This window comes from Erpetoichthys calabaricus, chromosome 11 (assembly GCF_900747795.2).
Source record: "Erpetoichthys calabaricus chromosome 11, fErpCal1.3, whole genome shotgun sequence".
Lineage (NCBI taxonomy): Eukaryota > Metazoa > Chordata > Cladistia > Polypteriformes > Polypteridae > Erpetoichthys > Erpetoichthys calabaricus.
Window position 1 is genome coordinate 66,236,026 of NC_041404.2, and position 24,020 is coordinate 66,260,045.

General features: G+C 42.4%; 1 protein-coding gene across 1 annotated transcript in view; it reads left to right on the plus strand.

Moving 5' to 3' along the window:
* The window catches only part of LOC114661320 (interleukin-17 receptor D-like), a 78,763-nt gene extending 55,109 nt beyond the window's left edge, over positions 1-23,654 (plus strand). The window contains exons 11-13 of the mRNA XM_051933981.1: positions 6,650-6,754; positions 21,996-22,180; positions 23,029-23,654. Coding sequence (XP_051789941.1) covers positions 6,650-6,754; positions 21,996-22,180; positions 23,029-23,502 — 764 coding nt within the window. The 3' untranslated portion in view covers positions 23,503-23,654. The remainder of the gene's footprint in view (positions 1-6,649; positions 6,755-21,995; positions 22,181-23,028) is intronic.
* The last annotated feature ends 366 nt before the right edge of the window (positions 23,655-24,020 follow it).

The following is a 24,020-nucleotide window of genomic DNA, read 5'->3' on the forward strand; positions in this document are numbered from 1 at the left end:
CCAGACGCTGGAAAGTAGCCGGCGCCCCATGCAGCCCAAATGAGAGAACCTTGTATTGCCAGTGTCCACTAAGGGTACTGAAAGCGTTTTTTTCTTTAGCAGATGCCGGTAAGGGAATTTGCCAGTACCCTTTGGTCATGTCAAGTGTAGTCAAATACCGGGCCGTTCCCAACCTTTTCGAGGAGCTCGTTGACTCAGGGCATGATATAGGCATCAAACCTGGAGACCTGATTAAGACGTCAGAAGTCGTTGCAAAATCTCCAAGAGCCGTCCAGTTTTGACACCAGGACAATGGGACTGGACCACGGGCTATGACTTTCCTCGATAATATCCATGTCCAACATCCGTTGGATCTCCAGCTCCACCTCAGCCCTTTTTGCCTCCGGGGGACGGTAGGGTCTTTCCCGGATAACCACTCCTGGGTCTGTCACAATATCGTGCTGAATCAGTGCGGTCCAGCCTGGTGCTTCACTGACCACTTCCGGGATGGACAGGATTGCACCTTTGAGCTCCTGTCATTGGTGGGACATCAGATTGTTGCCGAGGTTAAGCAATATGTTTCTGGAGAAAAGGGAGAGGGTGGGCTCGGAAAGAGGTTGTTTCTCCTTGGTCTTCCACAGCTTTAATAAGTTCATGTGATACACCCTCTCGGTCGGTCGACGATTTGGTTGGATAACCAAATAGTCGACGAGTCCTTTTCTTTCTTTAACCTTGTACGGGCCCTGCCAATGGGCCAGCAGTTTTGAGTGGGAGGTGAGCACGAGCACCAGTACGCGATCTCCTGGACTGAAATTTGCGTAGGGAGGAGTTCCTATTGTAATTCCGGGCCTGCGCTGTTTGAGCCCGAGATATGTGATCTTTTAGTATAGGTCGGATTTTATCTAATCGATCGCGTAATTGCGCGATATATTCCAACAGATATGTGGAGGGAAGTGCCTCCCCTTCCCAACCTTCCTTTAGTAAGTCTAAAATGCCCCGGGGCTGGCGCCCATAGAGAAGTTCAAAGGGGGAAAATCCCGAGGAGGCTTGTGGCACCTCACGATATGCAAAAAGTACTAAAGGTAGGAGCTGGTCCCAGTTCCTTCCATCCGTGCTGACTACCTTACGGAGCATCTGTTTAAGGGTTTGGTTAAACCTTTCTTCCAGCCTGTCCGTCTGTGGGTGATAAACAGACGTTTTGAGATGCTTAATGCGGAGTAACTTGGCCACCTCCCTGAACGTATCTGAAGTAAAGGGCGTACCTTGGCCCGTAAGGACTTCCTTAGGTATGCCCACTCGGGAAAGTAAGCCTTCCGATTCCTGTGCAATATTTTTTGAGTTAGCAGCCCGCAGGGGAACTGCTTCTGGATACTGTGTTGCATAATCCACCGTGACCAATATATATTTGTGGCCACGGGCTGAAGGCTCTAGGGGTCCAACGAGATCAACTCTGATCTGCTCAAAGGGAACGTCAATAAGGGGAATCGGGACTAGAGGAGCTCGGTCCCTCCTGGGAATCTGGCGTAACTGACAGACTGGGCAAGACTGACAGAAACGGTGGACCTCCTCATTGATCCCGAGCCAATAGAATCGGAGTTTAATCCTCTCTAACGTCTTTTCGGCCCTGAGGTGGGTGCCTAAGAGGTGGGCACGTGCTAGGTCGCAGACCTCCCGCCAGTAGGTTCGCGGTACTAACAACAACTTCTGGACCTCGCCTCCGTGTTTCGCAACTCGGTACAACAAGTCATTTTCTAGGACAAAGTAGGGTCCCAGAGGTGTGGAATCTAACGATGCCAGGTCGTCTGTGGATACAACAGCATTCCGGGAAAATTTCATGGAATCGTCGTTCCACTGTTCTCTTTTAAATGACACCGGCGTAGAACGAAATTGAAAGTCTAGGCCAGCTAATACAACAGGGCCTAGGCCGGGAGCAGCATCTCCCCGTGGCGGAACCCTACCCGGTTATACTTCCGGATCGGGGTCCGTTTCCGAAAGGCGTCCTCCTGGGCTGTCCACGTCATCAATAGTTGCCGATGAGCACGGAGTGGGAGCAGTTCTGAAGGTCCCCTGACCATCCATAAGTAGACCCAGCTTGTGTACAGGAGTGGTGACAGTTCTATCGCATTTAGTTTTGGATCAGTCTTGTCCCAATATAACTGGATAGGGGGATTCAGGCAACACCGCAACCATAAGCTGTTTCGGAGTCCCCTTCCATGTTATAAAACACCTTGTGGACCTGTATGATCTGGTCTCTCTGTGTACGCATGTTATGCTCGACCGTTTGGTGAGCCATTGTTGCGGTAAAACATAACGGTGAGCAACAATGGTGATATTGCTCCCGGAATCAAACAAAGCCACTACCGAGTGCCCATTCACCAACACCATTCCCGTATTCGTAAGTGCCAGAGGGTTTGATGGCACACAGTACCTCTCTCCTCTCGTGTAGCTGCAGTCCATTGGTTCTGCATTGAGGGGACAGGTGGGAAGGATGTGCCCCACCTCGCCACACTTGAAACAGCGCAGCGGGGTGAGCACCCGGTCTCTTGACTTCGCTAGCGGCTCCGTGGTGACAGCATGACTGGAGGGCTCTTGTGTGGCAACCCATCCCTGTCAGGCCATACGAGCAGGCTTCTCAGACCCCCCGATTTGGTTTACCGCCAGTTGTCACTCCAAGACCTCCAGGAGCCCGTTCATATCCCGGAAGGGATGTCTCCAGACCTGCTGGGCGAGGTAGTCCGGCATGGCATATACTAATGCCTCACAGGCTACCTGCTCAACCAGCTGGCGGGCTTGATTGACATCTTGCCATAGCCAGCGCCCGAGTTTGCTCCAGAACTCGAATGCCTGGGCCATAGCAGGGAGCTCCGGATTAAACCACCAGTGCCACCATAACTTCGCCTGCTGGCCGGAGGTGATGCCGTAGTGTTTGTATAATTCAGCTCTCAGGAGGTCATATTGGGCGGCTTCCTGCTTAGGGAGATCGTGATAGGCCGACTGCGCCAGACCCTTCAGGTAGGGAGCCAAGATGGACACCAAGTCCGCTCGTGGCCACTGATTTCTTGCCGCCGTTCTCTCAAAGACGGTCAGATACGCTTCCAGATCGTCGGCTTCTGTAAGGGGAACAATCTGGGGGGGTGGAGGACGTGCGAGGTCCGGCCTCGCAGCTTCCGTGGCAGCCAGCCGCCTCTTTGTTTATGCGAGCTCCACCTGAGTGGCAGCCTGGTCCATCTTGACCGCCTGGAGCTCGTTCGCCAAGGTATTCAACACAGCATTCAAGTCCTGCCCTTCTGACATCCTCAGGCGTTATCCTGCCGACTACGCCAGTCTGTGAAGAAAGCAAACGACACAGCTTTAACTTTTGGGGTTTCTGCCCCAGTTTACTGTAACACAAAAAAGAGTAACGTCTCCACAATAAGTTAATGGTCAACATAGGACACAGTATGAAGGGAAGGGGGAAAATTTATACAGGAGGACAGGAAATTAAACAGCGGAATGCTGGGAAAACTGTGATGCAGAACAGAAGATTGACATCATCATCCCGGAACTGGAGGGTAGAAGGGAACCCGGAAGTATGGTGGCTTTTTGTTTTTTCCTGGCTTTGTTATGGCAGCGAGTCCTCGTTCTAGCTGATGAAATAAGAAGAGAAAGGTTAGTGCGGCGTCTCTGTATCCTCGGCATGAGTTGTTGCGATGTGGCCCGGGTCCTTAAACTGCTCCCCATGCGCTTGTGCATGACAATATATATATATATATATATATAAATATATATATATATATATATATATATATATATATATATATATATATATATGTGTGTGCGTGTAAGTTTGATTTGATTTTTTTTTTATTTTTAAATGAAAATTATGTTAACATTTGAATGGCAGAAAACAATTTATTCACAAAAGATACTTCATATGTGCAAGATAATTTACAGGAGTGTTTCAACCTGTTCGCCATCATATTCAACACATGTACCATATGTGGCACATAAATTGTCCACAAAAATTGTATATTAGTATATACATAGCAGTATCATTAGTGTTAACATAATTTTGACTCACCCTGTATATATATAAGACTATATAGTAATAAGACACAGGAAACACTATAAAGAGTTGGTGCACCATAGTGATCCCCATATATTATATGGACAAAAAAAAAGAGGAAAAACATTTGAGTGCAATTGAGAATCTTCTTCAGACTGCCCCAAGATGGTGCTGGAACCAATTAATGACGTCTGCAAGCCAGAAGGGGCGGGTTCAGAAGGGTGAAAAGCGGAAGTGATGTCAGAGATGAAGGAGCTGTTAATCATCCTTTCTGCAGAGGGGAGAAGAGAGAAGACATTAGACAACAGCACCACCCTCTGGCTCGGACTGTAACAGTTATTAAATGAACTTTGAGGTTGTCTCCCAGCCTTTATACATACCTTATGCTCTGTGGTGACAACCTCCCTTTTTCCTGATTCTGTGTCTGCGTAAATGGTGACAGAGGCATCTCAGAGACCAGAACAGCAGTTTAAACACCAACTGCCATAGCTGCTGTTATCCAGCTGTTATCATTTTTCATTTAAAGGAGAAACCACTGAAAATCTTGCCCTACACAAAACCACATTTAATTGTTTTTTTAATAATACATTTAATAGCAAATTCAAAATCCAAATACTCAGTAATTAATTAAAGAAACAAAGTAAACAATCAAGTAAATATATCCATCCATCCATCAACCAACCCGCTGAATCCAAACACAGGGTCACGGGGGTCTGCTGGAGCCAATCCCAGCCAACACAGGGCACAAGGCAGGAACCAATCCCGGGCAGGGTGCCAACCCACCGCAGGACACACACAAACCAAGCACACACTAGGGCCAATTTAGAATCGCCAATCCACCTAACCTGCATGTCTTTGGACCATGGGAGGAAACCGGAGCGCCCGGAGGAAACCCACGCAGACACAGGGAGAACATGCAAACTCCACGCAGGGAGGACCCGGGAAGTGAACCCAGGTCCCCAGGTCTCCCAACTGCGAGGCAGCAGCGCTACCCACTGCGCCACCGTGCCGCCCTCAAGTAAATATATTCAAAAGAAAAATCAGGAGCTTATACTTGGAGAAACTAAAGGAAATGACTGAAACAATTCTTAGAACTGAAAAAAAAGTCCGAAAGATAGCATATTATCAATGCCAAAAGACCTCAATTTCAAAACCATAACTAAATCCATAAACATAATACATTAATGAAAAAGTTAAAAAGATCAAAAAGACTGTAAAACTAAACAAAAAAGATACACATAGAGACTTAGTGCTCCTTTGTCCAGATCTCTTAGTTTTTACACACTCCAGTCTTTTGATTTCTCACGTGGTGAGCCACGCTGGCCAGTATCATATGCATCACCTGAGGGTTAGAAATGAAACAATCATGTTGCTTTTACTTACACAGTGTCTTGTGCACCTCATTTTTCTCCTGTGAGTCTACACTAATTGCCACTCACTCTACACTTAATTGTTGGCTCTTTTCTGCTTCAAGTCCAAGTACCAGATTTTCCTTTTGGGCTGAGAGAGGTGCCCACTAGGAGAACGGGAAGTAAGGAAGGACAGGAGTGAAACTTTGGGTAATGTTTTAGAATTGGGGCTTTGAGGGCTTACCAAAATGCATCTACTAGACTCTTATTGCGTGCAACACAAACAAAGAATTTGTTACTTTCTTGCTACCCATCACTAAACTAATGGATGCACTCTAGGTAGCCGCTATTGTAACGTCATTGGTGCTTTATAAGTCTGAATCCAAATGCAGCATTTGTTACAGGTATGCTACACACTGACTAATAGGTGTATGTGCAAGTACAGCAGATAGTCCCTGTTTGAAACTGTTGCAAACTTCTGCTTTGGTCGTAAATGGAGATGATAACCTTTTCAGTTGGATGTCTGGTTGCATGAAAGTTCAACCTTTTGGGTATTATGATTGTTCCACCAAGGCTTGCAAAAATATCTTTGGCTGACCAGGCCAAAGACAAGCCACATGCGAGTCTGTGGGAGGCTAACAAGATGTCACCTTATCTTGATTACCATTGTTCTGATCAGAGGCGGACAGTGGCGTTAGTTCCTGGTACTGGATCTCCTCACACACCTTGAGAGGCCAATTGCAGGAGTTCCAGTCACTTAACCTTCCCTTATTCTAGTATTATATAAAAAAATCTTAACATGTCTATTATATTTATAGATTTGTACAGTGCTTTAGAATAATAATTACCATGTAAAGGCACTATAACAAATAAGTCTCATTTGTTAGTCTGATCTCTGATACTCAGTGTTCAGCAGCACCCGTGATGCATTTGAGTAAGTCTCCTATTACATTTGCTTTAAGATTCTGGTATGGCCGTCTCTATTTTTATTACACTTTTTTTAACTGCTAAGGCCTTTTGTGTTATATAAATTTAAAAAAAAAGAAATGGGCTCTGCCAATAACCTAGCTGTGCCACTGACATGTTTTACAAGATTTTCTCAAGTGATTATTGTTATTGTTTTCATTTTATTGGAGTAATAATGACAAGGGCCAGGACCACAGTCTAATAAATTTTTTGCCATCATGCATTTTTTTAGTTATTACTTGGCCCATTAATATGAAATTTTAAAACACATTTAGTGTAAATAATTGTGTCTTGTTTTGTTTTATTCCAGAGAGTGTCCCCAAAGTTGTGTTTATAGTGGCTCCCCTACTGGTCATGGTGACTGGAGTTGCCTTGGGGTTTATTATTGCATTTGTGTGCTCTGCCAAGAAGAAAGGTATGTTCACTGCCAAAAAGAGACGTATTTGTACTGAGTGAGATGTTATCTAGTGGTGAGAATAGTCTTCAGTTACATACAGTAATAAGATCCAAGATACGTATAAGCAGAGCGTGGTGTCGATGTGAGAGGGAGCTCACAGACATGTCTTATTCTACCAACAGCCTTCTTGTTCAGAAATGGCATCATACTGGGTTATGAAGCTGTTGTCACCCAGCAGTTACTGATCAGTCCCCATGAGTCTTTTGTCCACAATATGCCCTGCCATATTAGAGGGGGGGTTGTCTTAACTAATAAGTGGTATTTTTGAGCATAGACTAACAGTTTAACTGTCCCCATGATTCTATGTGAAAAACAGTATTAGATACTAGCTGTGCTCAGCCTTAACATTTGTAGTGAACCATGTCTCTTTTATATGCCATTTGGTATGGGATATGTAAAAGCACTGTTTCTGTTTTTTGATGCACTGTCTGTTGGAATGACAAATGAAGTACGTATGTCTCTGTTATATGCTCTTTGCTAGATGCAATTTATAAAAGCAGAGTTAATGTTTGTGATGTGCCTTCTACTGGAATGACAAATGCAATGCATTTTGCTACTACAAATTTCTGTAATAATCCACCTTTTGGAATGACAGATTCATAGCATAGCATGGACAGATACACAGACACTTATCCTTTTATTCAGGCCGATCTTTAAATTGCTATAGAATAATAAAACAAGCCTAAGTTTTTTGTTAGTTAATTCACACATCTTGCGACGCACTTGGTCACATCCTCAGTGATTATACCTGGGGTTATAGGGTGATTTGGGTCTTTCCACAATCATACCCCCTTGCCCAGGTGACCCAGCTGGAGCTGATTAGGTCCTGACTTGTGACCAAGCAGCACCTGTTGTCCTCTGATCCCCCTGACGTGATGCACAGCCATCTTGACACGTTTTGTCTGCTGCCTCAATGATGTTCTTTGTCATATTTCAGCCATGGTTCCTCCCTGGCTGGTGTTCTCAACTCTCATTTATGATGATTTGTTCATTTTTTATATGATATTTGCCAATTACAGTGGAACCTCGGTTTGCAAGTAACTTGGTTTATAATTACAACTTGGTTTGCAAGACGAGCTAAAATTTTTAATCAATTTTGACTTGATAAACAAGCGAGGTCTTGCAATATGAGTAGTATGTATACGCTTTGTCTGCTGAGTGTCATGTGATTACAACTGAGCTGATGGTTCTTCTCTCTCTCTCTCTCTCGCTGCGGGATTGTGGGCAATCGTCTCCTATTCTCTGTCTGAGTCGGCGTGCTTCACTCATATAGTCAACATCCGTACGAGCGTATACTATTTACTACAGCATTGTGACTGTGTGTGTGTGTGTGTGTGTGTGCGTGTGCGCTGTGACGTGCGAGTCCCCGTCTTGCATCCCAAAACATGAAGCTGATTCTCAGTACTTTAGCAACACCAGTTTTATTCAGCTTGAAACGGCAACAGCGCGGTTATTTATTGTAGCAGGATCTGCCACTCTCCTATACACAGACACAGCAGTCAGGCAGGGTCGTGGCCAAGTAATACTGTGCCCTGCGCATTTATAATGTTCCTTGTTCCTTGTATCACCCATCGACGGCAGGCACATATAGCATGTCCGCGATCTTTTCGGATTCGCTCTCTGCTACAGCGCTGGGAGACTGCGATTGCCTTGGGATGCTCTTCCGCATGTCGTCCCGTTGGGTTGAATCCCACAAGAGTTTAGAAACTCACTCACACCAGCCATGATTCTTTTCAAAGGTAAAGTGCAGGTTAATTTGTTTTATGTATTTTTACTTTATATTTTGTATTAATCATTTTTATATGAATAGTTTTGGGTTGTGGAACGAATCATCAGAGTTTCCATTATTTATTGGGGAATATGGGGAAATTCACTTTGATATACGAGTGCTTTGGACTGCGAGCATGTTTCCGGAACGAATTATGCTCGCAAACCGAGGTTTCACTGTATTTAGTTTCTATACGTCCAAGTATCTTCTGTTATGTTCCTTGTGTTTTGTGGGTGCTCCTCCAAGAGGTGGATCCACCTGCCCATCACCGCAAGGAACTGCCCTCTGCCCTGTATAAGCTGAGGATAACCCACAGTCCCTCCTGGTTCATTGAATACACTTGTGGTGTGATGAGTTCTCTAGGATTTATTCTATGCTTTCGCATTATTGGAATTGGAATTGCTCTGTTTTAGACCATTGTTTGATTTGTTTGCCTCTGGACTGCCTTTTCCTTTTCAGTCAACTCCTTTTGCCTCGCCTGCTCCTTAGAGCGTTTTTTTGTAAGAAACTATGTGTCACTCCCACCCCAGTAGGAAACTTTGGATGGACTTGGGAAGACATCATAGATTGAGTGGACTGGAAATCTGATATGAAATGGCTCAACTTCCCAAACCTCTCAGTCCATTTCTTGTATCCACCCAGTCCATGCTCCTTGCTGTGGAATCCCCTGCATCATACAGTATTTTAGTTCCTCCATACTTAAACACACCTCCTTCTAGAATAGGTGGTATCGCCTCAAACCTAATCTTACTAATTCCTGTCACTGATCCCACCATCGGACTGAGGTGTACTCGTAACTCACCCTGGACAGCTGTGTCCTGTACCCTCCACTTCCTCGTAGTCCTAACTTCAATGCCAGCCATGGTAACTTTTGTGTCTGAGGAGTTGCTGTAGTATCTCTCTCACATGAGGTACCATGAACTGCTGAAAGGAAGCTTAATCTTACTGCTTGAATTAATGTTTGTGGTGATCTCCAAATAGCAGGGGATGCTTAAATGATCCTGAGTATCTGATACACTAGGAATAATCCATCCTACATTCTCTGTATTTTTTAGTAAGCCCAATTGGTGACAAATTCGAGTAAAAAAATTATCTTAATGATCAGATGAACAGAGAAGAGATTGGGAATTACAGTTCACTGTCAGCTGCATCAACAACTTGACACAAAGCAAAGTGACAGCTGCAAGCAAGCATAAAGTTTTACAAGTAATTTTTTAGGTTATTTCTGTCCAATTTATGGTATTTATGGCACTTCTAGTGAAAAAGCATCCAAAATGCAATAATAATGAAGTACAAGATACGAGCAGCAGAAACAGATGACTAAGCAAAGCTGTGGTAATAAACAAAGGCAATAAATATGTAACGGTATCAGATTAAAGACTTGAGCCAGACAGAGAAAGGAAATTGTAAAGTACCACAAAATTCAAATAATTAAGCTATAGAATAAGAGCATTCAGCTTTTAGTATTGCCTTTTTGCATTATTTTATACACTGCAATTATTATTCATGTCATTTTATTTATCAAAAATGTAATACATTTATCTAATATCTACAAAATTTCATATCTTTCTGATGAGGAGGAGGAGGATCAAAAGAAATGGATAAAGGACCCTTCAGGGAGTTCACCATCTTCGGTTTAGCTGACAGTTTGTTATTTGCTTCCTCCAGCACTAACAAAGCTAAATACTCAACAAAGTTTCCAGAGGCGGCAGGGCAGCATGTTGGCAAAAGCATCAATAGTTTAATAAATGGAGAGAAGCCAATAGTCAAGGACAAAGCCTGATTGTTGCACAGCCATCTGAAGGGAGACAATGCAAAGTTCACCCACAAATATGCCTAGGAGCAAATTGTTAGGAATCCATTAAAGTCATGTTTCTTTCCTTTATAATTAATGTGGTTTATTTATTTTAATGTTATTTTGGTGACATCATCTTGTCATTGTTAAATGGTAGGTTTGGTATTTTTCAAGTCAAAGTTATTTCTTCACCAACATGCTATACTGTATACAGTTGCTGTGCAAAATTGTGTTCCAATGACCAATGTTGTCCACACTGGCATTTTATGCTGAAATTAACAGGGATTGTGCACAGCCCGAAAATACAAGCCTTAAATCTTACCAAATATGTTCATTTGTCAAGCCAAAACCGCTGTTGCACATTGATCTGTGTCTTGCATGTTTGGGCCTGACCAGTACTTGAATGGGAGACCAAGTAGGAAAAGCTTGGGTTGCTGCTGGAAGAAGTGTTGGTGACCCAAGCAGGGGGCACTTACCTTGTGGTCTGAATGTGGATCCCAGTGCAGTGATGGGGGACACTGTGCTGTAAAGTAATGCCCTCCTTCAGATGAAATGTAAAACGGAAGTCTTCATCTAACCTTCATAAAGAGCAGCGTGTATCCCGAAGTCCAGGCTGAATTTCCCTCTAAGGCCTAGTCATTCTGGCCCCCTAATCATCCCCTGTCTCTAATTGGCTAACTGTCTCACACCCCTTCACCACCTAATAGCTAATGTGTGGTGATGGTACTGGCGCAATAATGGCTGCTGTCGCATCATCCATGTGGGTGCTAAACATTAGTGATTGATGAAGTGGATCTTCCACCAATATTATGAGATTCAGCAATTTTAAAAGAAGACCCTCTGTTGTCTTCCGCAAGAACATTTCACCCCCACTCCAGGGAGTGGTTTACTCTCGAAAGGTCTAGCACAATAAATTGTTCATACCACGTGGTAGGTTTAGTTTTGATGTACTTCCATGTTTATGTGAGGACTCACACAAGCAATCAGAACATTACCTTGAGAAAAATGGTGTAAGAAATACAATGTGATAAAATGATTATTCCCAGATCCCTTTTGTTGTCACAAACCTGCGTTGGAAACATCAAAGAGATGTTTTCTTTTATCACAACTCAAACAGGGAGTATTCGGTAAGTTTTAAGGCTTTTGTTTTCTGGCTGTACTCATGCCCTGCTGTTTCCAATGTAAACCACCAAAGCAGGCAAGATAGTTTTTAAAATTTAGAGAAGATGCCGAACTTAGGAACTTAATTTTGCAAGACAAATGCATATATAGCACATTTGTGAAGAAATAGCTCTGACTTGAAAAACATCAAACTGTAAGTCTAAAAACTTTAAAGGAGGAAAATGATCAGGAAACAAAAAGATATGATTTGGGAAAGGCGAAGAGAGGAATCAAATTTGGTCAATAACCAAAACACATGGAAAAATCAACCGTCAAAGACTAAAAATCCAAGCTAAAGTCCTAATCCTGCCAGTAATTCTATTTTTTTGTTTCGGTAACTAAATCTACCAAAATCAGCTTAAGTTTTAGGTTCACTCCAACAGCTTGGATGCAGAGTACTGACATGATGACATCATCCATCACGTGACTGGCAACGTGTGCCATTACTTTAGATAATATGGCTGCTGCCATTAAAATTATCAAGAAATTAGCAATGCTCAAAAGAAACACAGAATAATTACAAAAAACAAAGTATTCAGTATGCAGACAAGAATTCTACTCATCACCATTTGATGCCTGATTTTATTACAGACATCACCATTATGTGTTGCTTCTTTATGAGCACTTCATGCTGGTTGCTGTGATGTTGATTGGTTAATAAGCACATGATATAAAAATGTTGGTGCCCTCAGTGAGATGTCCAACCTTTGAAATAGGAAAGGGAAGACACAACAAAATCAAACAAACAAATTCCTATCTGGAAAAGGGCAATCGCCTGGATTGCGGCAACTGCAGGGGGATGACATTGTTTTCAGTGCCGGGTAAGGTCCTTGCTAGGGTCGTCCTCAATAGGATCCTTGATCACTTGCTCACCTAGCAGCGACTGGAGCAGTCTGGTTTTATGCCTAAGAAGTCTACTATCAACTGTATTCTGGCACTAAGGGTTCTCATGGAGTGCAAGCGTGAATATCGTCAGAGTTTCTTTGCAGCCTTTGTCGATTTTCATAAAGCGTTCTACTCAGATGATCAAGTTGCCATGTGGTACATCCTGATTATTTGCTGGATCCCCCTGAAGTTGCTCGATATCATGGCTGGCCTTTACACTGGTACTGTGAGTGCTGTGCAGAGTGGTGATAGAACCTCTGCATTTTTCCCAGTTGATTCTGAGGTTCAGGAGTGTGTTCTTGCTCCTCAGGTTGAGAACCCGAGTGGCTAGACCAGACCAAGGGGATGTCCATGAAACACTTGGCTGCGGCAGATAGATGGTCAATTCTGGGGGGTGGGACTGGACCGTGTCTCTGCCCTGGGGGAGTTGCCAACCAGGATCATGAGCTATTTCGCCGTGTGGTGGTTGAGGCAACGAGCTGTACCAGTGCATACTCCCCAACCTGACTGGTTAAAATCTAGCTTGCATTAAAAACCAAAAAGCAGAGGTCGGAAAATAATAATACCTGGAAATGGAGAGCTTAATAGGAGTGAACTATACAAAGTCAAGAACAGGCAAAAGGTCAGAATACCAGCAGAATAAGAAGTACCATATATACTCACATATATGGCAGGTCTTCATAAAATCAGACCACGACTTATACGCCCATTCAAAAATGCGACACTTAGGCCTACATTTTTTTTTACATCTTCTTGCTTCCTCCAATCTCGCATCAGTTTCTCAGACACATCACATTTTGTTGCAGCAGTGCAGTTACCAATTTCTTTTGCACTTCAATGACTTTTAATTTAAAACCAGCTTCATATTTTCTTCAGATCGAACGCTCCATCGTAGATAAAGGATGCTCTTTCAATAAAGGTGTATGAGAGTGTGAGATACAAAAAATACAAACCAGTACAAACGTCGCTTTGGAATAGTTTGGGTGTTACCACGTGGTCACGTAGGCACAATACATAGAAACAAAGGCAGTGTGCTCCGTGGTTACTCTCTCAGGTGGGTGTTAGCATGTCATAATCTCTTAGATCAATAGCGTGAGTTTTCTGTATTCGACTTATACGACCGACATTATAAAATACCAGAAATTATATGGTAAAATCAAGCCCGACTTATCCGCGGCAGAACTTAAATGCGAGTATATACAGTAGGCGCAAACTAAACCAGGGACTGAAATCTCAAAAGAAGTCACAAAAGGGGTCTTCTTGGAAAGTTAGAAATACTGTAATACCAGAAATAAGGGCAACACTAAGACATGGTCAGGAACCTACAAAAGGTAAGAAAAATCAATAAAGGGCTAGAGACAAAATTCAAAGCTCAAAAGTACAGTTATACATCAAGAAGCAAAAGTAAAATCCGTACACTAATTTGTATTTTTTACCCTTAGTTATTGTTATAAAAAACATGGAGTTCAAATGAGACACTGAGTGCTGTATACAAACATTTTAAAGTAGTAAATATCCAATGGTGGCACATTCTACAACCATGTGACCAGCAGTGAGCATCTAACTATGTTAAAGGTGAATGTGGCCTAAGATCTGTAGCACAAAATGGCTGTGCCCAAAACAGGAAAAATCCCAAAACATGGGGGTGCGATGATGCCACTTTCATAACTTTCATAATGTAGTAATAGTACTATCAGGTGTACAGAGGACAATGAAATATATAGTTGTATAACCAACTCACATGGACCACATTGCCACTCTCTAGGGGTCACTATAAAATTTTGGATTGATTCAAGCGAGGAAATATACACATGCCAAATAAAACAAGAAAATGTGTACACAAAAAAAACCAAAATCTGTTTATAAAACCTGGTGTATGCACATTTCTATACCATTTACCCTTTATAAACTTTTAAATGTGCATATGGCACTTATGCAATTACGATGCTGCAGAACTTCCTTGGCTGGTAGAGCAGCCTCCCTCCTGACGTGTCGAGACCCTACCACCTAGTCATTAAAGACTATCTGGCGGTGTTCCTGAGAGTGCAAGATCAAGTATGACAATATAGCACTTTTCCTCTGTACTCTAGGGGTAAGGCGCCAGTGTCTGGGCAGGTCCACACTATCACCTGGAGCAGGTAATGATATGATATGATTGCTGTTACAATGAATAGCATGGCCTGTGGTAAGTTCAGCCCTGACACAAAAAGGCAGACATAGAATGTTCCAAACTCACGCATTTAATTATAAAAGTTCAGCACACAACACAGTGCCCATGCACCACCTTTCTTTCGTTCTTTTCTCTCTTTTCTGGATTTCTCCTGCCGCCTTTCCACCTCTCCTCCCAAGCGTTGCCTTCTTCCTCCCAACTCCAGCTCGTCTGCTTGAGAGAGGTGGCCTCTTTTATAATCACCTGGATGTGCTCCAGGTGCTCTCTGATGACCTGGTGTGGCGGAAGTGCTGACGTCCAGGGCTCCACAATCCTCTGGGCACCCCCCTGTGGTGGCCATGGGCCCCAGTAGGGTTGAGCTTCCATACAAACCAAGGCATCAGCCCTCTTCTGGCCAGGCATGGGACCTGGCCATCCACCATAGGTCATATGAAAAACTGAGTGTACAGCCAGTTACCTTACCAATAAGCCAGCCGTGATATACAGTACAGTCATGTCTGCCAAAGCTACTTTGTCTCAAAATAAATGAATCATGGATTGACTCGGGTCATAGAGACACCAACATTTCTCAGCCATATCTTAGCATTGTAAATAACTTGTATGTTAATGGACTGTCACTGCTCACAGTTAACAAAAGCAGCTTCATTTTCGCTAGGTGCCTTAACTGCAATATAAGTGAAGTGCTCCAATTACTTTAGAAGAAGTGGACATTGCAGCAAATTTCCTTTTCATGTTCGCAAAAACCTCTTCTTTATGTATGTGCACCCACGCCATATGAAAACTGGATGTAGCGCCTTACCGATTAGTTAACAGGGTCCAGCACAGCAGGCACAGTGGAGTGCAACTGGGCTGAGATATCCCTGTCCTGCCGATAAGTGACAACAGGTAGCCGATATAAACTGAAAAAAAACCAAAACAGTTGTTCAGTGCACATACACAGCATAGTCCTTCTTAAAAGGGATCTACAATAGAGTCTACACATCATATTTATCACTTTTAAAGTTTAAAATGCTTGTCATGTCAACGCACATTATAATAATAGTTCAGTGATATGAATTATTAAGTTATTGAACTTGCTTGGCTGCTTTTCCCTACTTGATGAAGGGTGTCATCATTTCCCAGGTCTTCTGAAATATAAGGAGAGTTGCCTTAAATATTTACTGTATGCATGTACAACCATCATGTTTTCTTTTATAAATCCTGATGTTTGCATAGGTAATGCACATGTCGAGCCTTCCTAAATGAGGCCCCTGGTCATGATAAACAAACCTTTCAGCTTTTTCTTGGACTTTTCCAATTAGTGATTTCCAACCCATGATGTCCAGGATAATATGAGACCTATAAGCAACGTTCGAGACTAGGTTTATATGTCACCAATGTCCCTACACATTCAGCTCTGTTTCGTTCGGCGGGCTGCTATCAGGACTGAAATTGCCAGCATTGGCAGTGGAAATAGCTGACACAAGAATTGTGCGTCATCAATGTCCATTCTGCAGGATGTGGCTGTTGTGAACTAGAGAGGTCCTAAGCATAAAGTCCGCTAATTATGACTCAAAATGCCCACTAGAGTGGAGAAAACTGACAACTTCAGCTCGCCACATTAAACACAATGCAGAGTCTTTATAAATAAAAAGATATATTAACAACAAAAATGCTCAGCAACAAACCAAGCTCCAAGGTGGTCAAGAGGGACTGAGGGCAATGTTTTTAAAATAGGCAATCCAAACACAACAATGCAGCTTAGTGCTGAGTGCAGGTGAACAATTCTCAGTTAAAATACAAGTATACTGTAGATTATACTAATTATTAAATGCAGAATTGATACACATATAAATACAGATTTGTTAAAACACAGAGAAGAAAGTAGATACTGATTAAACATTAAACGGAAGCCAACAATATCTGTCCATTAATTTATTAATGTTCTGTGGCCAGTTGACAATGAAGAAGATTAAAATTGTAAAGAGGAAGTCAAAAACAAAGTCACAGTCCTGGAGACCTCGGCCAACTGGCTGCTTACCCGCTCCTGGGTTTTCTATAGTGGAGTCTGTGCTGGCCATCCAATCTGATGAGAGAATCTTTCCATCCGATGATTCTAATGTTCCTTTATCTTAGATGTGTTTTGTGTACACAGGAGAGCAGCCTAGCAGTAGAGCAGTTACACCAAGTGCCACATCCAGATGCCGAGAAGAGAAACAAACCAGAGGAGTTTGAAATAGTAACCACCATCCCAATTGAAACATAAGATGCAAAGTCGAAAAAACTGAGCAACAGGTCACAAAAACCCAGAATATCATTAATTTTCAAAATAGCAAAGATACAGGAGAACTCACCACCTACCAAGAACATTTAATGAACCGCAAGGGACTGTGGGTTTTCCTCAGCCTTTATAGGGGCGAGGGCAGTCATAGAAAGAAACAAGAAACATAGCAGCAGATATTTTGACATACAGAAAATAAATAAGCAACAAAGTTAACATAAAAAAATTAACAAATTAAACATGAATGAGATATTTGAATCCAAATAGGGGGACTCTGGCTGAAACACAACAGCAGTGAGCTGTACTTGGTATCGCAGCGAAGAAGATCGGGTGTGAATGTCAGAAAATCATGCCAGATTCTTTGCTTACACAAATTTTCCTAAAGTGTGGAAAGCCCGTCTCTCTATTATACTGTGCAAAAAAAACCTGGGATGAGACGAGACCTTTTCAGAGAGACGAGATGTGACTTTCTCAGAAAGACATTTTCACATCTCGCGAGACGAGACTTTGTGCCAATAGATTTAACCATGCCTGGAGCCAGAAATAAAACACAAAGAGTAGATGACAAAGTAGAACATCGTAAAGAATTCAAAAATGTTGGCACGATACACATGCAGAGCAGGTTAGAGATAATGAAAGTACGAAAATTCAAGAGTCTCAAAAAAATGATAGTAAAGATCGCATTGGCGCAAACAAACAGAAATTATTACTCGGTGAAATAACAAAACAGCAAAAAGAGATTGAATATATTGTTTGGATTTAAACTTTAAGTCGGAGACTTGTAGATCGTCAAATTTGTGTTGCCAGGAGGGGACAGTTCAGTCTCACAATTAAAGGAATAGAAAATCTTCCTCTTAATAGGGGCGCGCCTCGGGAGCGGGACCCCCAACAGGAGCAGAGGATGTCTGGGGGAGAAGAGAGACAAGGCAGTGAGACAAAAGGACAGCTGCTGTACAGGCTTTTAAATGTTCGAAGCACCGTGCGAGATGTAAATCATGCGTCATGGCAGCAGCATCAAGCCAGCAGCTGATCGAGCAAAGAGGAGGTAAAAAAAAAAAAAAAAAACTATTTGTCTCCCATTGTATCACCGTTTAAGAAGGGGTTTCGGAGGAGCAACCGCATCACCTTGGGGTGCATTCATCACCCCTCTTCACAATGCAAGCGGCAGAGACGCGAAATGGCTGGCGCATAGCGTAGGCCAGGGGGGGCCAGGGGAGGTTGGGTTGGCGAGCAAAGCAAACTGGGTTGTCAAGCGAAGCTTGCCCCTAATATTTTAAATAATCGACTTAATAAAACATTGTATTTGAATAGTTCTTTTGTTTTCTGGTTTAATGTTGCAGGAATTCATTTGTCTAGCAAAATGCATCATAGTAAATTCTATTTATATTTGAAAATGTAAATGAAATAAACATGAAAGTAGACAGAAAGTTTATACTCAAAGTAGAAATATTATCAAAACATACTCAAGTGGAGTAACAATACTTTGTTACTGCACAGCACTGCAGATGTAGGCTGCATCTCTCTCTGCTAAGAATTGACACTTTGAACTTTTTCAGAAGAGCGTCTCATGTCATCACATCAGCAGTTCAGAGTTATCAGTTAATGGAAGTATTTATTTTTAAATCAGAAGGAAGCTGCTGGGATACCTGAGTTTATTATCATTTTAAAAATGTATTCAGACAAAGATAATTAAATTTTAAGGTTCAGCCTTTCCAGGGGCTAAAACAGACAGGCGGACATAAAAATTGGTTACACCACATATCCTTGGTGTGATTTTTATAATAGACACATCGTCTTGGTGTGTCAGACATATAAAAACATACCTGAGTATGGAAGACAGCTGATGGCATACCTCAAAAATGGATTTGTGGCACTTTAAAGTATCATTTATACATACTGGCATGGCGGTCGGTTTCCACTAACTGACATATCAGATCCTCCAGCCAGTGTGGCCAGCAAATGTTGTCACCGTAATCTTATTAGTTCAAATTTTCAAAGTTGCATCTCTCCTGTTTTTTATTTACTTTAGTTTTCTTGAGCTTTAATCTTAGCTTTATCACGACTAAATTACGGGTCTTTATCTGCCCCTGGTAGAGTACCATCATTCTTTATACTATTTCTATAACACTGTCTTACCAACATACTGTACAGCCAATCTGAAATCATTCTGTCTCTGGATTTTTTTCATGTGTATTTTCTTCTTTTTTCATGCTTAAACCACATATTGGTAACCTTGAATTTATGTCCTCTGCAGAAATCAACTAACCTCTCTCCCCTTTCATTTCTTCTTCCTAGTCCAAAAGAGCCCACCTCCTTTCCATCTTGTCCCTCATTTACTATAGCGTTCCAATCTCCCATTATAATGGCATGTATTTCCCTTTTCGTGTTCCAAAATATAATTTATTATGTCATATATCTTCACTGCTTCTTCATCTTTATGTCCTGTTGCTGGCATATACACCTGTGTAACAATGATATCTGTTGGTTGGCCTGTAAGTTTCAGCACCAGTAGTTGATCCTCATGTTGCTCTATCCTAATGTCACTTCTAGCTGCTCTTTTTGCAGCAATACAAACAATTCAATTCTTTGTCATGTGTACAAGTACCATGTACAATGAAATGCTTGCTTGCATGTGCCCCCGCAGACAGTGAACATAGAAAAAAAAAACACACACACAATAAATAAATGAATATAAACAAGTAAATACTGTAAACAAAATCAGAATCCTAGGAATAAATACAATGGCAGAAGTATATGTGCAGGTAGCAGTGGAGGTGACACAAGGTTACTGATTGTTCATGAGTCTGATTGCAGTTGGGTAGAAACTGTTCCTGGACATGGAGGTGCGCGTCCGAATGGACTTTAGTGGCTTCCCAGATGGGAGGAGAGTGAAAAGTGACAGTGCAGGGTGGCTTGGGTACGGTTCACTGATACGGTTCACTTTCCTGAGACAGTGTGTAGTGTGGATGTCATGGATCGCAGGGAGCTGTGTGCCCGTGATCTGCTGTGCTGTATTCACCACACGCTGCAGAGCTCTGCAGTCCTGAACTGAGCAGTTGCTGTACCAGAATGTGATGCATCCTGTCAGGATGGATTCCACAGTATACCTGTAGAATCTGCACAGGGATGTGGGAGACATCCGGGCCTTACTCAGTCTCCTGAGGAAGTAGAGGCGTTGTTGGGCTTTCTTGACTACTGCCGCAGTGTGACTTGACCATTTAAGGTCATCAGTGAGGGTTACTTCGAGGAACCTTAAGCTGCTGAACTGCTCCACAGCCTCACCTCCGATGTAGATGGGGCTGTGCTCTATTGCCTGTTTGTGGAAATCCACAATCGTCTTGTTAGTTTTGCTAACATTGAGGGTGAGGTTGTTGTCCTGACACCATTCTGCCAGGAGTCTGACCTCCTCCCTTTAGGCTGTCTCATCGTCCTTGCTGATCAGACCTATTACAGTGGTATCGTCAGCAAACTTGAGGGTGCTGTTAGAGCTGTACTTAGCTACGCAGTTATGGGTGTAGAGAGAGTAAAGCTGTAGAGCTGTAGAGAGGGTGCTCAGCAAGCTGCTCTGCAGGGTGCCTGTGTTGATGATGAGATGGAGGAGGTTTTTCCACCAATATGCACTTGCTGAGGTCTTCTGGTGAGGAAGTCCAGCACCCAGTTGCACAGTGAGGAGCTAAGACCCAGATCCAGGAGTTTAGCGATGAGCTGGGATGGAATGATGGTGTTAAATGCAGAGCTATAGTCCACAAACAGCAGCCTGGCATAACAGTTCTTGTTCTCCATATGAGACAGGGTGGTGTGAAGTGTTATGGAGATGGCATTGTCAGTGGACCTGTTGCAATGGTAGGTAAACTGGAGGGGGTCCAGACTGTCAGGGATGATGTCCTTAATGTGTTATATACCAACTCCTCTCTGTGACACTTCTCCTTCTGCATGTATCATTCTGTAATCCTCAGTCCAGAAATCTCCATTTCCTTGCCATCAAGGTTCACATAGGCCCAAGAAGTTGATGGAATTCCTTTTGATAATTTCTGGTTTCCCTGCTCTTAGTAATGTTCCCACACTCCTAGTTCCTATTTTAATGGTCCTACTCTTCTTCATTGACAAGGCTTTAGCTAATTTATGACCTGAGAGTTTTTGTCCAGTCTCCTGTCAGACGCGACACTAATTCCCTTTCTTAGCAATTATTATTGGTTATATTGAGTTTGAGTTTAACTCCTAATATAAGCCATGAGATTTTCTTTGAACAAGTTAAGAATTGTTATATTACCTTTCATTACTCTTGATTGTAGATCTTCCCTTTTCACAAACTGGCAGTGCCAATGGTCACTCAAAAGGTCTGAAGGTGCTACAGTATACAGGGAGCTGCCTCAAAGTGCCCTTCATTTAATAATACATTTGATGTGAAAATTCTTTTAAAAAGGAGCTGCCACTCCAAAATCTCCATATGCACCTGCTTGGACAACCTCAAAAGAACCAAAATTTGGTGCACCAAGGTGAACCTGTGGTAACCACAAGCTAGCGCCACTTAGCCCCAAACTATAGACACAATGTCACAGAACACAATTCCAGATTCAAAGAAAATGTATTTATTTGTTACCATCATGTTCCAGTTAATCACCAGATAGAAAAAACACCAAAATATAACAATCAATTTCTTCCCTCTGTTCCTTCTCCAAGTGAGTGTTGCCCACTGTGTCCTGACTCTGACCCGCAACTGCTTCCAGTGTCACGCCAAAGGTTGTCTGAACCACTTCCTGGTCATGTGGAAAGCAGGGTAGTCCTCGTCCGGCAGAACCCAAGGACCCCAACAGGGCTACGTTTCCAGACACCAATTCCCATTCCACCCTGTGGTTGTCTTAAATGGATTTAGCCTTGAGGAACACTGCCATCTGCCACGTCAGGGAATAAACTGCTCCTGGTACCAATTATCACCTAGTCCATGCTTTATTCTTCTGTCCCAGTTACAATGAAGATTGTCAAGCATTCCTGCTGCCTGGCCAGGCAAGAAATCGTCCTCCATCCTGACCAGGATGTCTGTCCTTCCTCCATGGCACTTATACCATGTCACAAAATAAAAAAAAAAAGATGTTAAGGCTAATGTAAGAGGAGCTACTGATTATAAGGTGGCAGTTACTCATTCCAGTGTCCTGGTTCTAGTTGCAGGTGGTCTGAATGAAGGTGAAGAGTCCTTTGGCAGGTGCTTACGTGATCCTCAGTGTCAGACAAAGCCATTAAGGGTTGCTCCTCATGTATTCTTATGCTACTCCAGCTGTGAGGGTCCGGCACACACCCATCTGGTCCTGGCCTTTGCTCACTATCTCCAGCAACACTGTTCCTGCCAGGTAAGGATGAATGCAGACCTATCTGTCTATCCAGATCAGTTGTGGTGACATCTTGTTGTTTCTCAGCACAAAATTGTTTATATGGAGAATAAACCCACTTGTGATGTCCATTTACTGTATAAGCCCACACAGATTTTTCTTTAATGGCTAGAGAGGATTTAAAAGCATCAGTCCTCAAACGAGTGAAACAAAATAAGGATGACAATTTCAAAACAACAAGAAGACATGTAAAATGTTACTAGAATATATTGGTAGGCATGAAAGTGTATTGAAGCACACTAGTGCAGGTGCCTCAGGGGCGAGGGTGCAAATCTTGCAGAGGCCGATTTTTGTGGGTTTTCCTTTTTATTTGATACACTGTATTCCTCTCGCATCCCAAAGATGTATGAGTGTTCAAGAATGGTTGGCACCTACAGTAGGTCTGATTCTAATGGAAATGGCTTCAATTCTTCAACAACTTCAAAAGAATAAAAAATGAGAAATATGCTGACCTAGTAGTGTGGCAGTGTTTTGAACCCCAAGTTCAGGGGTGACCTATCCTTGCATTTCTTATTTTTTTTTAGAATGGTTGCTTCTGATTGCCTCGTGCATTTGTTCAGGTTGATGAACTACTCTAAATTTCCCTGGTATGGCCAAGAGTGTGGCTCCCATAATCCTTCATTCTTGGATAGCTCCTAACTTGTGGCGGAACAGCTGCTGCATGGACGTATAAACAGCTTCAAAATTAAATCATTGATAAACCCAGAAACAAATGCAGGAACTGAACATGACCATAAAAAAAGCATCTTGGTGCATCTCATTAGACAGGCATGTTTATACTAACCATTCCATTTCCATTTCTGTTCTAGGTGACTTTAGATCTTTGGGAGGAGCTTGTCATTGCTCGTGAAGGCCACGTGTCCTGGATGAGCAGCCACATTGAGTCGTGTGATTTTGTCATCATCATTTGCTCCAAAACACTCAAGGACCTTGTTGACACGAAATCTTCAGTGGAGGTTGACTTTAGGAATTTATTTGTGGCTTCCGTATCTCTAGTGGGTGAAATATTAGGACAAGATCTCATTTTCAAGAGAGACATCTCAAAGTTCATAGTGGTGTCATTTCAAGAAGACATTCACCTTCAGACTCCCAGTGTCTTGCAATTGGCAACTAAATACAGGCTTATGGAGGATTTTCCCAAACTCTTCTCTCACCTCCATTCTCTTGAACTTCTCCAGCCTGGTCTTCTACTTCATGTTAGCAACATTAATCAAGATGATTATTTCATGGTGAATTCTGGTTACCTTTTATATTGTGCCATTAAGAAATCATATTTCTCATAGTAAAATTATTAGAATTGGACATTCCCTGACCACATATGACAACCGTCTCCTGAGGATGCCTGTACAACATCACTGCATTTCCATGCCCAGCAGTGTCACCGGGTCTGTTGAGGATCACGCATGTGTAAGTTATTTAATGTTCTGATTACAGCCTGCAGCACACCAGTGGGCCACTGGCCCTAAGAGTAGTAATTCATGAAGTGTTTTTGGACTGACAACAACATTGCCAAAATAAAAGACATGGAGGAAGATCTATAGCCAACAGTTACTTATTGGAAATGTCCTATTATAATGATCATATTTTTTTGCACATGTAATAATGTCAAAAAATAATTAAATTCCAAGCTAACATTAATTGATTTGCATTACAAAATCACAGATTTCAGATAGCTGGAAGTTCATTTAGAATCGTAGAAGTCAAACAACATCTGGACTGTTACAAAGAAGTTAAAACAGTAGTTGATAATGCAATAGAACACATCTCCATGCTGACCACTATACTTATACTTTATATACTT